The 18,028-nt window shown below is 55.9% G+C and overlaps 1 protein-coding gene across 1 annotated transcript in view; it reads right to left on the bottom strand.

The window, feature by feature from the left end:
- RAD54L2 (RAD54 like 2) overlaps positions 1-17,807 on the bottom strand; it is a 36,247-nt gene extending 18,440 nt beyond the window's left edge. The window contains exons 1-10 of the mRNA XM_072129095.1: positions 17,643-17,807; positions 10,518-10,755; positions 9,771-9,948; positions 9,271-9,422; positions 9,074-9,199; positions 8,760-8,995; positions 8,501-8,683; positions 7,799-7,932; positions 7,500-7,696; positions 7,065-7,407 (exon numbers count right to left, since the gene is read on the bottom strand). Coding sequence (XP_071985196.1) covers positions 7,065-7,407; positions 7,500-7,696; positions 7,799-7,932; positions 8,501-8,683; positions 8,760-8,995; positions 9,074-9,199; positions 9,271-9,422; positions 9,771-9,948; positions 10,518-10,698 — 1,730 coding nt within the window. The 5' untranslated portion in view covers positions 10,699-10,755; positions 17,643-17,807. The remainder of the gene's footprint in view (positions 1-7,064; positions 7,408-7,499; positions 7,697-7,798; positions 7,933-8,500; positions 8,684-8,759; positions 8,996-9,073; positions 9,200-9,270; positions 9,423-9,770; positions 9,949-10,517; positions 10,756-17,642) is intronic.
- Positions 17,808-18,028: the final 221 nt, after the last annotated feature.

Raw genomic sequence — 18,028 nt, 5'->3', positions numbered from 1 at the left:
GTGGTCTGGGGTCAGCATGGGGGCTCTGACCCCTCTGTGACTACACCCCCTATACACAGCGAGCTGCCATGTCCTGTGTGTCCTGACACCTTTCTATCATAGCCAGCAATGGTCAGGGGTCAGCATGGGCGCTCTGACCTCTCTGTGACTACACCCCCCCATACACAGCGAGCTGCCATGTCCTGTGTGTCCTGACACCTTTCTATCATAGCCAGCAGCGGTCAGGGGTCAGCATGGGCGCTCTGATCCCTCTGTGACTACACCCCCCATACACAGCGAGCTGCCATGTCCTGTGTGTCCTGACACCTTTCTATCATAGCCAGCAGTGGTCAGGGATCAGCATGGGCGCTCTGACCCCTCTGTGACTACACCCCCCATACACAGCTAGCTGCCATGTCCTGTGTGTCCTGACACCTTTCTATCATAGCCAGCAGTGGTCAGGGGTCAGCATGGGTGCTCTGACCCCTCTGTGACTACACCCCCCATACACAGCGAGCTGCCATGTCCTGTGTGTCCTGACACCTTTCTATCATAGCCAGCAGTGGTCAGGGGTCAGCATGGGTGCTCTGACCCCTCTGTGACTACACCCCCCATACACAGCGAGCTGCCATGTCCTGTGTGTCCTGACACCTTTCTATCATAGCCAGCAGTGGTCAGGGGTCAGCATGGGCGCTCTGATCCCTCTGTGACTACACCCCCATACACAGCGAGCTGCCATGTCCTGTGTCCTGACACCTTTCTATCATAGCCAGCAGTGGTCAGGAGTCAGCATGGGCGCTCTGACCCCTCTGTGACTACACCCCCCATACCCAGCGAGCTGCCATGTCCTGTGTCCTGACACCTTTCTATCATAGCCAGCAGTGGTCAGGGGTCAGCATGGGCGCTCTGACCCCTCTGTGACTACACCCCCCATACACAGCGAGCTGCCATGTCCTGTGTCCTGACACCTTTCTATCATAGCCAGCAGTGGTCAGGGGTCAGCATGGGCGCTCTGACCCCTCTGTGACTACACCCCCCATACACAGCGAGCTGCCATGTCCTGTGTCCTGACACCTGTCTATCATAGCCAGCAGTGGTCAGGGGTCAGCATGGGTGCTCTGACCCCTCTGTGACTACACCCCCCATACACAGCGAGCTGCCATGTCCTGTGTGTCCTGACACCTTTCTATCATAGCCAGCAGTGGTCAGGGGTCAGCATGGGCGCTCTGACCCCTCTGTGACTACACCCCCCATACACAGCCAGCGTCCATGTCCTGTGTGTCCTGACACCTTTCTATCATAGCCAGCAAGGGTCAGGGGTCAGCATGGGTGCTCTGACCCCTCTGTGACTACACCCCCCATACACAGCGAACTGCCATGTCCTGTGTCCTGACACCTTTCTATCATAGCCAGCAGTGGTCAGGGGTCAGCATGGGTGCTCTGACCTCTCTGTGACTACACCCCCATACACAGCGAGCTGCCATGTCCTGTGTGTCCTGACACCTTTCTATCATAGCCAGCAGTGGTCAGGGGTCAGCATGGGTGCTCTGACCCCTCTGTTACTACACCCCCATACACAGCGAGCTGCCATGTCCTGTGTGTCCTGACACCTTTCTATCATAGCCAGCAGTGGTCAGGGGTCAGCATGGGCGCTCTGACCTCTCTGTGACTACACCCCCATACACAGCGAGCTGCCATGTCCTGTGTGTCCTGACACCTTTCTATCATAGCCAGCAGTGGTCAGGGGTCAGCATGGATACTCTATCCCCTCTGTGACTACACCCCCCATACACAGCGAGCTGCCATGTCCTGTGTGTCCTGACACCTTTCTATCATAGCCAGCAGTGGTCAGGGGTCAGCATGGGCGCTCTGACCCCTCTGTGACTCCTCCCCCATACACAGCGAGCTGCCATGTCCTGTGTGTCCTGACACCTTTCTATCATAGCCAGCAGAGGTCAGGGGTCAGCATGGGTGCTCTGACCTCTCTGTGACTACATCCCCCATACACAGCGAGCTGCCATGTCCTGTGTCCTGACACCTTTCTATCATAGCCAGCAGTGGTCAGGGGTCAGCATGGGTGCTCTGACCCCTCTGTGACTACACCCCCCATACACAGCGAGCTGCCATGTCCTGTGTGTCCTGACACCTTTCTATCATAGCCAGCAGTGGTCAGGGGTCAGCATGGGTGCTCTGACCTCTCTGTGACTACACCCCCCATACACAGCGAGCTGCCATGTCCTGTGTGTCCTGACACCTTTCTATCATAGCCAGCAGTGGTCAGGGGTCAGCATGGGCGTTCTGACCCCTCTGTGACTACACCCCCCATACACAGGGAGCTGCCATGTCCTGTGTGTCCTGACACCTTTCTATCATAGCCAGTAGTGGTAAGGGGTCAGCATGGGTGCTCTGACCCCTCTGTGACTACACCCCCCATACACAGCGAGCTGCCATGTCCTGTGTGTCCTGACACCTTTCTATCATAGCCAGCAGTGGTCAGGGGTCAGCACGGGTGCTCTGACCCCTCTGTGACTACACCCCCCATACACAGCGAGCTGCCATGTCCTGTGTGTCCTGACACCTTTCTATCATAGCCAGCAGTGGTCAGGGGTCAGCATGGGCGCTCTGACCTCTCTGTGACTACACCCCCCCATACACAGCGAGCTGCCATGTCCTGTGTGTCCTGACACCTTTCTATCATAGCCAGCAGTGGTCAGGGGTCAGCATGGGTGCTCTGACCCCTCTGTGACTACACCCCCCATACACAGCGAGCTGCCATGTCCGGTGTGTCCTGACACCTTTCTATCAAAGCCAGCAGTGGTCAGGGGTCAGCATGGGGGCTCTGACCCCTCTGTGACTACATCCCCCATACACAGCGAGCTGCCATGTCCTGTGTGTCCTGACACCTTTCTATCATAGCCAGCAGTGGTCAGGGGTCAGCATGGGGGCTCTGACCCCTCTGTGACTACATCCCCCATACACAGCGAGCTGCCATGTCCTGTGTGTCCTGACACCTTTCTATCATAGCCAGCAGTGGTCAGGGGTCAGCATGGGGGCTCTGACCCCTTTGTGACTACACCCCCCATACACAGCGAGCTGCCATGTCCTGTGTGTCCTGACACCTTTCTATCATAGCCAGCAGTGGTCAGGGGTCAGCATGGGCGCTCTGACCCCTCTGTGAATACACCCCCCATACACAGCGAGCTGCCATGTCCTGTGTGTCCTGACACCTTTCTATCATAGCCAGCAGTGGTCAGGGGTCAGCATGGGTGCTCTGACCCCTCTGTGACTACACCCCCCATACACAGCGAGCTGCCATGTCCTGTGTCCTGACACCTTTCTATCATAGCCAGCAGTGGTCAGGGGTCAGCATGGGGGCTCTGACCCCTCTGTGACTACATCCCCCATACACAGCGAGCTGCCATGTCCTGTGTGTCCTGACACCTTTCTATCATAGCCAGCAGTGGTCAGGGGTCAGCATGGGGGCTCTGACCCCTCTGTGACTACACCCCCCATACACAGCGAGCTGCCATGTCCTGTGTGTCCTGACACCTTTCTATCATAGCCAGCAGTGGTCAGGGGTCAGCATGGGCGCTCTGACCCCTCTGTGAATACACCCCCCATACACAGCGAGCTGCCATGTCCTGTGTCCTGACACCTTTCTATCATAGCCAGCAGTGGTCAGGGGTCAGCATGGGTGCTCTGACCCCTCTGTGACTACACCCCCCATACACAGCGAGCTGCCATGTCCTGTGTGTCCTGACACCTTTCTATCATAGCCAGCAGTGGTCAGGGGTCAGCATGGGTGCTCTGACCCCTCTGTGACTACACCCCCCATACACAGCGAGCTGCCATGTCCTGTGTCCTGACACCTTTCTATCATAGCCAGCAGTGGTCAGGGGTCAGCATGGGCGCTCTGACCTCTCTGTGACTACACCCCCCATACACAGCGAGCTGCCATGTCCTGTGTGTCCTGACACCTTTCTATCATAGCCAGCAGTGGTCAGGAGTCAGCATGGGTGCTCTGACCCCTCTGTGACTACACCCCCCATACACAGCGAGCTGCCATGTCCTGTGTGTCCTGACACCTTTCTATCACAGCCAGCAGTGGTCAGGCGTCAGCATGGGCGCTCTGACCCCTCTGTGACTACACCCCCCATACACAGTGAGCTGCCATGTCCTGTGTCCTGACACCTTTCTATCATAGCCAGCAGTGGTCAGGGGTCAGCATGGGCGCTCTGACCCCTCTGTGACTACACCCCCCATACACAGCGAGCTGCCATGTCCTGTGTCCTGACACCTTTCTATCATAGCCAGCAGTGGTCAGGGGTCAGCATGGGGGCTCTGACCCCTCTGTGACTACATTCCCCATACACAGCGAGCTGCCATGTCCTGTGTGTCCTGACACCTTTCTATCATAGCCAGCAGTGGTCAGGGGTCAGCATGGGGGCTCTGACCCCTCTGTGACTACACCCCCCATACACAGCGAGCTGCCATGTCCTGTGTCCTGACACCTTTCTATCATAGCCAGCAGTGGTCAGGGGTCAGCATGGGCGCTCTGACCCCTCTGTGAATACACCCCCCATACACAGCGAGCTGCCATGTCCTGTGTGTCCTGACACCTTTCTATCATAGCCAGCAGTGGTCAGGGGTCAGCATGGGTGCTCTGACCCCTCTGTGACTACACCCCCCATACACAGCGAGCTGCCATGTCCTGTGTCCTGACACCTTTCTATCATAGCCAGCAGTGGTCAGGGGTCAGCATGGGTGCTCTGACCCCTCTGTGACTACATCCCCCATACACAGCGAGCTGCCATGTCCTGTGTGTCCTGACACCTTTCTATCATAGCCAGCAGTGGTCAGGGGTCAGCATGGGGGCTCTGACCCCTCTGTGACTACACCCCCCATACACAGCGAGCTGCCATGTCCTGTGTGTCCTGACACCTTTCTATCATAGCCAGCAGTGGTCAGGGGTCAGCATGGGCGCTCTGACCCCTCTGTGAATACACCCCCCATACACAGCGAGCTGCCATGTCCTGTGTCCTGACACCTTTCTATCATAGCCAGCAGTGGTCAGGGGTCAGCATGGGTGCTCTGACCCCTCTGTGACTACACCCCCCATACACAGCGAGCTGCCATGTCCTGTGTGTCCTGACACCTTTCTATCATAGCCAGCAGTGGTCAGGGGTCAGCATGGGCGCTCTGACCCCTCTGTGACTACACCCCCCATACACAGCGAGCTGCCATGTCCTGTGTGTCCTGACACCTTTCTATCATAGCCAGCAGTGGTCAGGGGTCAGCATGGGCGCTCTGACCCCTCTGTGACTACACCTCCATACACAGCGAGCTGCCATGTCCTGTGTGTCCTGACACCTTTCTATCATAGCCAGCAGTGGTCAGGGGTCAGCATGGGTGCTCTGACCCCTCTGTGACTACACCCCCCATACACAGCGAGCTGCCATGTCCTGTGTCCTGACACCTTTCTATCATAGCCAGCAGTGGTCAGGGGTCAGCATGTGCGCTCTGACCCCTCTGTGACTGCACCCCCCATACATAGCGAGCTGCCATGTCCTGTGTGTCCTGACACCTTTCTATCATAGCCAGCAGTGGTCAGGGGTCAGCATGGGTGCTCTGACCCCTCTGTGACTACACCCCCATACACAGCGAGCTGCCATGTCCTGTGTGTCCTGACACCTTTCTATCATAGCCAGCAGTGGTCAGGGGTCAGCATGGGCGCTCTGACCCCTCTGTGACTAAACCCCCCATACACAGCGAGCTGCCATGTCCTGTGTGTCCTGACACCTTTCTATCATAGCCAGCAGTGGTCAGGGGTCAGCATGGGTGCTCTGACCCCTCTGTGACTACACCCCCCATACACAGCGAGCTGCCATGTCCTGTGTGTCCTGACACCTTTCTATCATAGCCAGCAGTGGTCAGGGGTCAGCATGGGCGCTCTGACCCCTCTGTGACTACACCCCCCATACACAGGGAGCTGCCATGTCCTGTGTGTCCTGACACCTTTCTATCATAGCCAGCAGTGGTCAGGGGTCAGCATGGGTGCTCTGACCTCTCTGTGACTACATCCCCCATACACAGCGAGCTGCCATGTCCTGTGTCCTGACACCTTTCTATCATAGCCAGCAGTGGTCAGGGGTCAGCATGGGCGCTCTGACCTCTGTGACTACACCCCCCATACACAGCGAGCTGCCATGTCCTGTGTCCTGACACCTTTCTATCATAGCCAGCAGTGGTCAGGGGTCAGCATGGGCGCTCTGACCCCTCTGTGACTACACCCCCATACACAGCGAGCTGCCATGTCCTGTGTGTCCTGACACCTTTCTATCATAGCCAGCAGTGGTCAGGGGTCAGCATGGGCGCTCTGACCCCTCTATGACTACACCCCCCATACACAGGGAGCTGCCATGTCCTGTGTGTCCTGACACCTTTCTATCATAGCCAGCAGTGGTCAGGGGTCAGCATGGGTGCTCTGACCCCTCTGTGACTACACCCCCCATACACAGCGAGCTGCCATGTTCTGTGTGTCCTGACACCTTTCTATCATAGCCAGCAGTGGTCAGGGGTCAGCATGGGTGCTCTGACCTCTCTGTGACTACACCCCCCATACACAGCGAGCTGGCATGTCCTGTGTGTCCTGACACCTTTCTATCATAGCCAACAGTGGTCAGGGGTCAGCATGGGCGCTCTGACCACTCTGTGACTACACCCCCATACACAGCGAGCTGCCATGTCCTGTGTCCTGACACCTTTCTATCATAGCCAGCAGTGGTCAGGGGTCAGCATGGGCGCTCTGACCACTCTGTGACTGCACCCCCCATACACAGCGAGCTGCCATGTCCTGTGTGTCCTGACACCTTTCTATCATAGCCAGCAGTGGTCAGGGATCAGCATGGGCGCTCTGACCCCTCTGTGACTACACCCCCCATACACAGCGAGCTGCCATGTCCTGTGTGTCCTGACACCTTTCTATCATAGCCAGCAGTGGTCAGGGGTCAGCATGGGCGCTCTGACCCCTCTGTGACTACACCCTCCATACACAGCGAGCTGCCATGATTGTAGACCATCCTTACCTCTGCACGAAGCCTTCCAGCAGGCTGTGGAGCACGTGGCTGCGATACCTCATGAGGCGCTTGTCCTGCGGGGTGCTGTCTGTACACTGTCCATTCAGGATCGGCCGCTCAAACATGTTGCTGAACTCTTGCCTCGTGCCCAGGAAGTCCGGCCGCACAAAGTCCACCATGCACCAGTACTCAATGAGGTTGTTCTGCAGTGGGTATCCTGTCAGGACCACCCTCCGCCGAGAGCGAATGTTCTTCAGGGCTTGTGAGGTGCTGGCATGGCAGTTCTTAATACGGTGGCCCTCGTCACAGATGACCACGTCCGGCCCTGGCCGGGACAGAGCCTTCTCGATCCCTGTGAGACGGGAGAGGTCAGTAATAACCAGAAATCAGGAGCGTGCTCGGCATGACAGATTTACATCCCAGTCATCTCTAGGAGGACCTCACCTTTTAGCATCTCCTGCTGCCGATCCTCCTCGTCCAGGTCGATGATCACTGGCCCGGCCGCTTTCTTGCTCCTCTTCTTCCTGCCCACAGTGAAGGATTTCTTGAGGGACAGGAGTCGGTACATCTCATACCCCATCAGGAGGACGCCCCCATCTGTTGACCAGTCATTCACTACCTTGGCTCGAGCTACGGTCGTTCTGCAGGACATATCACATCATTAATAACAATCAGGGGCCACACCGGGGGCCCCCACATCCCCAGGACTGCCGGGGGACAAGGCGCAGGGCGGACACACGTACTTGTGCTCATCGTTTAGTGTATGAACCTTGAAGGATCGAGGCCGGACAAACTCCGGGTTGTGGTCGGGAGGGAGCGTCTCTGGGGCCGGGAGCCACATGTTAAACTCTGCCAGCCAGTTCTGTAGGGTATTCACCTAAAAAAGGAGAGAACCTGGTGAGACCCTCAGCATCAAGGGGGACATATATTCCTGTACTTAGGGTAAATTCCCCTTGGGAGGCAGATGTGCATCAGGCGGAGGAGGAATGGAGAGTAGTGGAGACAGTATCCGGGCCAGGGGCAGAGGCCGTCACCAGATACAGAGCGTATAAGACTATTTCATTTCCATCAGAGCAGATTCCTGCTGTCCGGGGTGAGCAATGGAGGGGGCCCCAGTATAGAGGGGCGCCTAAAGGCTTCCTGGTAAGAAGACATACAGATATTCTACATATGTCATGTACGCAGAGAATGGGGTCCGTTCATGTACCCTACATATGTTGGTTGCCAGGAGACTGCAGCGTCACATATAGAGTCACTATATGAAGAATGGAGCGATTATGACATGTGGTGACCTGTCTCTTGTTTGATGGATATGTGAATCTATTGGTTGTCGTCCCCCCCTTCTCCCCCAGGAGCTTCCCCCAGAAGACATCAAACACCAGCGTCCCGGGGAACGTCTCCATCTATAAGGAGCAAGTGACTGGTCACATGACAGGTCCACTTACCGGTACGATGGCGAGTACGGTCTTGGCCGCGGTGTGCTGGAAGAGCACGTCCAGGAACGAGATGACCTGCAGAGTCTTTCCCAATCCCATACTGTGCGCCAGGATACAGCCAAAGCCGCTGCTGCTGGAAAACCTCTCCAGCGACTCCACCAGGTTATCATAGAGAAAGCGGATGCCCCCGATCTGATGTGGAGAGACAGAGGTGGGGTGATATGAAGCACAGCAGGGGGGATGGGGGTGGGTGCGGGGCGGTACCTACCTGATGTGGTTTGACAGCCCGGGCCAGCTGTGGTGCCAGGAACAGGTCCTTTTCATTGGGCGGATGGTTAATATTTACCAGGACCTGTCCAAAGGCATCGGGCAGGTTGAGAGTGTCATTGACATGGGATCCGCTATTCTCTCCTCCGAGATCAGCGTCATCCACTTCATTGGTGGAATCTCCGCTGTCCACAATCTGCAGCGACTCCTCCTCCCCGGAGCTCAGCTCGATCACCTCTGTAACGGGGCAGATGATGGGAGTTAGACTCCGCAGTGCCCCACAATCACAGGACGTGTTACATGGGGGTCTCTTACCGTCCAATGCTCCCAGCGCTCTAGCCTTGGACTCGTCATCACTGTCCCCGCTGCTGCTGTCCAGGCAGATGATCTCCTGGCTCCCCACAAGTTGTGACACGTCGGCCGTCTGCAGTTCTATCTCTTCTGTAAAATAGGAGACATGAGTGATGCCGCCCGCCTCGCCCCCCGCCCCGGGCAGCCCCTCATGCCCGTACCAGTGAGGAAGTCCAGAGGGCCGGCGGGCAGAGTAGGGATCAGGGGCACGGGGTAATCCTTCCTCTGCTGCTCCAAGCGTTTGCGTCTCTCCAGCTCCTCCTGCTGTGCGGTCTTGGTGACGGCCTCAAGCTGATCCTCGCGGAGCAACTTCCTGCAGGATAGACGCACGGGTTACACAAGAAGGGGGTAGCACCACCGCGAGGCCCCCCCACCCAGCCCTCTGCCCCACCGCGAGGCCCCCCCACCCAGCCCTCTGCCCCACCGCCAGGCCCCCCCCCCCCACCCAGCCCTCTGCCCCACCGCAAGGCCCCCCCACCCAGCCCTCTGCCCCACCGCAAGGCCCCCCCCCCCACCCAGCCCTCTGCCCCACCGCAAGGCCCCTACGCCTTGCAACAATAACCCCCCGTCCTCAGCCACGCCAGGAGGATCCCCCAGCCCCATCACGGGGTCCCTTTGCCTCTATCCCGGCACTGCCACGTGGCCTGCTGTGGAGCCTCACCTGATGTTCCTCCTCATGTTGGTGGGCTTCTGGGAACGCTTCTTCGTGGCCTCATCATTCGCTGTGGCATTATCCCCTTTATCGCTCTGCCCTGAGGTAGATGAGCATTTCCATTCGTCCTCGCCCCCTTCGCCACGCTCAGAATTCTCCGCCCCCAATGTGGTGCTCCGAGACTTTTCTGAAGGAAGAAAGAAAAACAGGGTCACACGCCCGCTCTGAAAGACACCCTAATACTCACCAGCACATATCCTCCAGCCGCCATCTATAGCCCAGAGCCCTCACTTCTGTATACCACCCCCCTGTGTACAGACCACCGCATCCCCCCCCTGTGTACAGACCACCGCATCCCCCCCCTCGTGTACAGACCACCGCATCCCCCCCCCCTCGTGTACAGACCACCGCATCCCCCCCCTTGTGTACAGACCACCGCATCCCCCCCCCCTCGTGTACAGACCACCGCATCCCCCCCCCTCGTGTACAGACCACTGCATCCCCCCCTTGTGTACAGACCACCGCATCCCCCCCCCCTCGTGTACAGACCACCGCATCCCCCCCCCTCGTGTACAGACCACCGCATCCCCCCCCCTCGTGTACAGACCACCGCCCCCCCCTCGTGTACAGATCACACCCCCCCGTATACAGACGACCCCCCCCCCCTCGTGTACAGACCACCGCACCCCCCCCCCGTGATGTTATATAATATAATACATTAGTATTCGCCCATGTTGTAGTGACCCTGTAACCTACCCTTCTTGTCATGAGCTTCATCTTCGTCATCCCCATCATTATCATCATCCATCCCGTCTTCCTCATCATCTTCCTCATCTTCCTCCTCCTCCTCTTCTTCGTCGTCCTCGTCCTCGTCCTCCTCCTCCTCCTCCTGTGGCTCCAGGTCTGGCTCGCTGGGTGAGATGGACGCGTCCGACATCACTGCTGTGTTCAGAGCGCAGAACGTTACCCGCACATCCTGCTCCGACAGACGGGGCTGCAAGAACAAAAATACCATCATCATCCTCATAGACTGTAAGCTCTTGTGTCCCCCCTCATCCTCATAGACTGTAAGCTCTTGTGTCCTCCCCTCATCCTCATAGACTGTAAGCTCTTGTGTCCCTCCTCATCCTCATAGACTGTAAGCTCTTGTGTCCTCCCCTCATCCTCATAGACTGTAAGCTCTTGTGTCCCCCCCCTCATCCTCATAGACTGTAAGCTCTTGTGTCCCCCCTCATCCTCATAGACTGTAAGCTCTTGTGTCCCCCCTCATCCTCATAGACTGTAAGCTCTTGTGTCACCCCCTCATCCTCATAGACTGTAAGCTCTTGTGTCCTCCCCTCATCCTCATAGACTGTAAGCTCTTGTGTCCTCCCCTCATCCTCATAGACTCTAAGCTCTTGTGTCACCCCCTCATCCTCATAAACTGTAAGCTCTTGTGTCACCCCCTCATCCTCATAGACTGTAAGCTCTTGTGTCCCCCCCTCATCCTCATAGACTGTAAGCTCTTGTGTCCCCTCCTCATAGACTGTAAGCTCTTGTGTCCTCCCCTCATCCTCATAGACTGTAAGCTCTTGTGTCCCCCTCATCCTCATAGACTGTAAGCTCTTGTGTCACCCCCTCATCCTCATAGACTGTAAGCTCTTGTGTCCTCCCTCATCCTCATAGACTGTAAGCTCTTGTGTCCCCCCTCATCCTCATAGACTGTAAGCTCTTGTGTCCCTCCTCATCCTCATAGACTGTAAGCTCTTGTGTCCTCCCCTCATCCTCATAGACTGTAAGCTCTTGTGTCCTCCCCTCATCCTCATAGACTGTAAGCTCTTGTGTCCCCCCTCATCCTCATAGACTGTAAGCTCTTGTGTCCTCCCCTCATCCTCATAGACTGTAAGCTCTTGTGTCCTCCCCCTCATCCTCATAGACTGTAAGCTCTTGTGTCCTCCCCTCATCCTCATAGACTGTAAGCTCTTGTGTCCCCCTCATCCTCATAGACTGTAAGCTCTTGTGTCCCCCTCATCCTCATAGACTGTAAGCTCTTGTGTCACCCCCTCATCCTCATAGACTGTAAGCTCTTGTGTCACCCCCTCATCCTCATAGACTGTAAGCTCTTGTGTCCCCCCTCATCCTCATAGACTGTAAGCTCTTGTGTCCCTCCTCATCCTCATAGACTGTAAGCTCTTGTGTCCTCCCCTCATCCTCATAGACTGTAAGCTCTTGTGTCCTCCCCTCATCCTCATAGACTGTAAGCTCTTGTGTCCCCCCTCATCCTCATAGACTGTAAGCTCTTGTGTCCTCCCCTCATCCTCATAGACTGTAAGCTCTTGTGTCCTCCCCCTCATCCTCATAGACTGTAAGCTCTTGTGTCCTCCCCTCATCCTCATAGACTGTAAGCTCTTGTGTCCCCCTCATCCTCATAGACTGTAAGCTCTTGTGTCCCCCTCATCCTCATAGACTGTAAGCTCTTGTGTCACCCCCTCATCCTCATAGGCTGTAAGCTCTTGTGTCACCCCTCTTCCTCATAGACTGTAAGCTCTTGTGTCCCCCCCCTCATCCTCATAGACTGTAAGCTCTTGTGTCCCCCTCATCCTCATAGACTGTAAGCTCTTGTGTCACCCCCTCATCCTCATAGACTGTAAGCTCTTGTGTCCTCCCCTCATCCTCATAGACTGTAAGCTCTTGTGTCCCCTCCTCATAGACTGTAAGCTCTTGTGTCCTCCCCTCATCCTCATAGACTGTAAGCTCTTGTGTCCCCCTCATCCTCATAGACTGTAAGCTCTTGTGTCACCCCCTCATCCTCATAGACTGTAAGCTCTTGTGTCCTCCCTCATCCTCATAGACTGTAAGCTCTTGTGTCCCCCCCTCATCCTCATAGACTGTAAGCTCTTGTGTCCCTCCTCATCCTCATAGACTGTAAGCTCTTGTGTCACCCTCTCATCCTCATAGACTGTAAGCTCTTGTGTCCCCCCTCATCCTCATAGACTGTAAGCTCTTGTGTAACCCCGTCATCCTCATAGACTGTAAGCTCTTGTGTCCCCCTCATCCTCATAGACTGTAAGCTCTTGTGTCACCCCCTCATCCTCATAGACTGTAAGCTCTTGTGTCCCCTCCTCATAGACTGTAAGCTCTTGTGTCCTCCCCTCATCCTCATAGACTGTAAGCTCGTGTCCCCCTCATCCTCATAGACTGTAAGCTCTTGTGTCACCCCCTCATCCTCATAGACTGTAAGCTCTTGTGTCCTCCCTCATCCTCATAGACTGTAAGCTCTTGTGTCCTCCCTCATCCTCATAGACTGTAAGCTCTTGTGTCACCCCCTCATCCTCATAGACTGTAAGCTCTTGTGTCCCCCCTCATCCTCATAGACTGTAAGCTCTTGTAAGCTCTCTTACACACTGATCCCCCTCCTCCATACACCGCTGCTCTCTTACACACTGATCCCCTCCTCCATACACCGCTGCTCTCTTACACACTGATCCCCTCCTCCATACAGCGCTGCTCTCTTACACACTGATCCCCTCCTCCATACACCGCTGCTCTCTTACACACTGATCCCCTCCTCCATACACCGCTGCTCTCTTACACACTGATCCCCTCCTCCATACACCGCTGCTCTCTTACACACTGATCCCCTCCTCCATACACCGCTGCTCTCTTACACACTGATCCCCTCCACCATACACCGCTGCTCTCTTACACACTGATCCCCTCCTCCATACACCACTGCTCTCTTACACACTGATCCCCTCCTCCATACACCACTGCTCTCTTACACACTGATCCCCTCCTCCATACACCGCTGCTCTCTTACACACTGATCCCCTCCTCCATACACCACTGCTCTCTTACACACTGATCCCCTCCTCCATACACCGCTGCTCTCTTTCACACTGATCCCCTCCTCCATACACTGCTGCTCTCTTACACACTGATCCCCTCCTCCATACACCGCTGCTCTCTTTCACACTGATCCCCTCCTCCATACACTGCTGCTCTCTTACACACTGATCCCCTCCATACACCACTGCTCTCTTTCACACTGATCCCCCTCCTCCATACACCGCTGCTCTCTTACACACTGATCCCCTCCTCCATACACCGCTGCTCTCTTACACACTGATCCCCTCCATACACCGCTGTTCTCTTACACACTGATCCCCCTCCTCCATACACCGCTGCTCTTTTACACACTGATCCCCTCCTCCATACACTGCTGCTCTCTTACACACTGATCCCCCTCCTCCATACACTGCTGCTCTCTTACACACTGATCCCCTCCTACATACACCGCTGCTCTCTTACACACTGATCCCCTCCTCCATACACCGCTGCTCTCTTACACACTGATCCCCTCCATACACCACTGCTCTCTTTCACACTGATCCCCTTCCTCCATACACCGCTGCTCTCTTACACACTGATCCCCCTCCTCCATACACCGCTGCTCTCTTACACACTGATCCCCTCCATACACCGCTGCTCTCTTACACACTGAGCCCCCTCCTCCATGCACCGCTGCTCTCTTACACACTGATCCCCTCCATACACCGCTGCTCTCTTACACACTGATCCCCTCCTCCATACACCGCTGCTCTCTTACACACTGATCCCCTCCTCCATACACCGCTGCTCTCTTACACACTGAGCCCCCTCCTCCATGCACCGCTGCTCTCTTACACAAAGATCCCCCTCCTCCATACACCGCTGTTCTCTTACACACTGATCCCCCTCCATACACCGCTGCTCTCTTACACACTGATCCCCTCCTCCATACACCGCTGCTCTCTTACACACTGATCCCCTCCTCCATACACCGCTGCTCTCTTACACACTGATCCCCTCTATACACCGCTGCTCTTACACACTGATCCCCTCCTCCATACACCGCTGCTCTCTTACACACTGATCCCCTCCTCCATACACCGCTGCTATCTTACACACTGATCCCCTCCTCCATACACCGCTGCTCTCTTACACACTGATCCCCCTCCTCCATACACCGCTGCTCTCTTACACACTGATCCCCTCCTCCATACACCGCTGCTCTCTTACACACTGATCCCCCTCCTCCATACACTGCTGCTCTCTTACACACTGATCCCCTCCTCCATACACCGCTGCTCTCTTACACACTGATCCCCTCCTCCATACACCGCTGCTCTCTTACACACTGATCCCCTCCATACACCACTGCTCTCTTACACACTGATCCCCTTCCTCCATCCACTGCTGCTCTCTTACACACTGATCCCCCTCCTCCATACACCGCTGCTCTCTTACACACTGAGCCCCCTCCTCCATACACCGCTGCTCTCTTTCACACTGATCCCCTCCTCCATACACCGCTGCTCTCTTACACACTGATCCCCTCCTCCATACACCGCTGCTATCTTACACACTGATCCCCTCCTCCATACACCGCTGCTCTCTTACACACTGATCCCCCTCCTCCATACACCGCTGCTCTCTTACACACTGATCCCCTCCTCCATACACCGCTGCTCTCTTACACACTGATCCCCCTCCTCCATACACTGCTGCTCTCTTACACACTGATCCCCTCCTCCATACACCGCTGCTCTCTTACACACTGATCCCCTCCTCCATACACCGCTGCTCTCTTACACACTGATCCCCTCCATACACCGCTGCTCTCTTACACACTGATCCCCTTCCTCCATCCACTGCTGCTCTCTTACACACTGATCCCCCTCCTCCATACACCGCTGCTCTCTTACACACTGAGCCCCCTCCTCCATACACCGCTGCTCTCTTTCACACTGATCCCCTCCTCCATACACCGGTGCTCTCTTACACACTGATCCCCTCCTCCATACACCGCTGCTCTCTTACACACTGATCCCCTCCTCCATACACCGCTGCTCTCTTACACACTGAGCACCCTCCTCCATACACCGCTGCTCTCTTACACACTGATCCCCTCCTCCATACACCGCTGCTCTCTTACACACTGATCCCCTCCATACACTGCTGCTCTCTTACACACTGATCCCCTCCTCCATACACTGCTGCTCTCTTACACACTGATCCCCCTCCTCCATACACCGCTGCTCTTAAACACTGATCCCCTCCATACACCGCTGCTCTCTTACACACTGATCCCCTCTATACACCGCTGCTCTTACACACTGATCCCCTCCTCCATACACCGCTGCTCTCTTACACACTGATCCCCCTCCTCCATACACTGCTGCTCTCTTACACACTGATCCCCTCCTCCATACAGCGCTGCTCTCTTACACACTGATCCCCTCCTCCATACACCGCTGCTCTCTTACACACTGATCCCCTCCTCCATACACTGCTGCTCTCTTACACACTGATCCCCCTCCTCCATACACCGCTGCTCTCTTACACACTGATCCCCTCCTCCATACACTGCTGCTCTCTTACACACTGATCCCCTCCTCCATACACCGCTGCTCTCTTACACACTGATCCCCTCCTCCATACACCGCTGCTCTCTTACACACTGATCCTCTCCTCCATACACCGCTGCTCTCTTACACACTGATCCCCTCCTCCATACACTGCTGCTCTCTTACACACTGATCCCCTCCTCCATACACCGCTGCTCTCTTACACACTGATCCCCTCCTCCATACACTGCTGCTCTCTTACACACTGATCCCCTCCTCCATACACCGCTGCTCTCTTACACACTGATCCCCTCCTCCATACACTGCTGCTCTCTTACACACTGATCCCCCTCCTCCATACACCGCTGCTCTCTTACACACTGATCCCCTCCTCCATACACTGCTGCTCTCTTACACACTGATCCCCTCCTCCATACACTGCTGCTCTCTTACACACTGATCCCCTCCTCCATACACCGCTGCTCTCTTACACACTGATCCCCTCCTCCATACACTGCTGCTCTCTTACACACTGATCCCCCTCCTCCATACACCGCTGCTCTCTTACACACTGATCCCCTCCTCCATACAGCGCTGCTCTCTTACACACTGATCCCTTCCTCCATACAGCGCTGCTCTCTTACACACTGATCCCTTCCTCCATACACCGCTGCTCTCTTACACACTGATCCCTTCCTCCATACACCGCTGCTCTCTTACACACTGATCCCTTCCTCCATACACCGCTGCTCTCTTACACACTGATCCCTTCCTCCATACACCGCTGCTCTCTTACACACTGATCCCTTCCTCCATACACCGCTGCTCTCTTACACACTGATCCCCCTCCTCCATACACCGCTGCTCTTACACACTGATCCCCTCCTCCATACACCACTGCTCTCTTACACACTGATCCCCCTCCTCCATACACCGCTGCTCTTACACACTGATCCCTTCCTCCATACACCGCTGCTCTCTTACACACTGATCCCCCTCCTCCATACATCGCTGCTCTCTTACACACTGATCCCCCTCCTCCATACACCGCTGCTCTCTTACACACTGATCCCCTCCTCCATACACCGCTGCTCTCTTACACACTGATCCCCCTCCTCCATACACCGCTGCTCTCTTACACACTGATCCCCTCCTCCATACACCGCTGCTCTCTTACACACTGATCCCCCTCCTCCATACACCGCTGCTCTCTTACACACTGATCCCCCTCCTCCATACACCGCTGCTCTCTTACACACTGATCCCCTTCCTCCATACACCGCTGCTCTCTTACACACTGATCCCCTCCTCCATACACCGCTGCTCTCTTACACACTGATCCCCCTCCTCCATACACCGCTGCTCTCTTACACACTGATCCCCCTCCTCCATACACCGCTGCTCTCTTACACACTGAGCCCGGGCTGGGGGCTTTGTCCCGGGACCCCCGCACACTACACACGTGCAGGTGACGTCCCTCCCCCGTGCGGGGCCGCTCTCCGCCCGCTCTTACCTCACACTTGTGCGGTGCGGTTCGGTTCTCCCTGGGCCCAGTCCCCCGCTCCGGGCTCCGCTGCTCCAGGACTCCTGTTCCGGCCTCTCCGAGTCTCCCCCGCCTCCGCTCCGTCCCTACAGGCCTGTCCGCACAGCGCCGCCCCGCCGGGAACACGGGGCCAGAGACACAACGTTCCGACCTGGAAGAAAGGTTCCGCCTCAGGGGAATGACACTGTAGGAACACAATAATACTGCACCTGTGTAATATATAATACTGCACCTGTGTAATATATAATACTGCACCTGTGTAATATATAATACTGCACCTGTGTATAATATATAATACTGCACCTGTGTATAATATATAATACTGCACCTGTGTAATATATAATACTGCACCTGTG

The sequence above is a fragment of the Engystomops pustulosus genome, chromosome 10 (assembly GCF_040894005.1).
Source record: "Engystomops pustulosus chromosome 10, aEngPut4.maternal, whole genome shotgun sequence".
In the NCBI taxonomy this organism is placed as follows: domain Eukaryota; kingdom Metazoa; phylum Chordata; class Amphibia; order Anura; family Leptodactylidae; genus Engystomops; species Engystomops pustulosus.
This window is presented reverse-complemented; position numbering and strand designations above follow the sequence as displayed.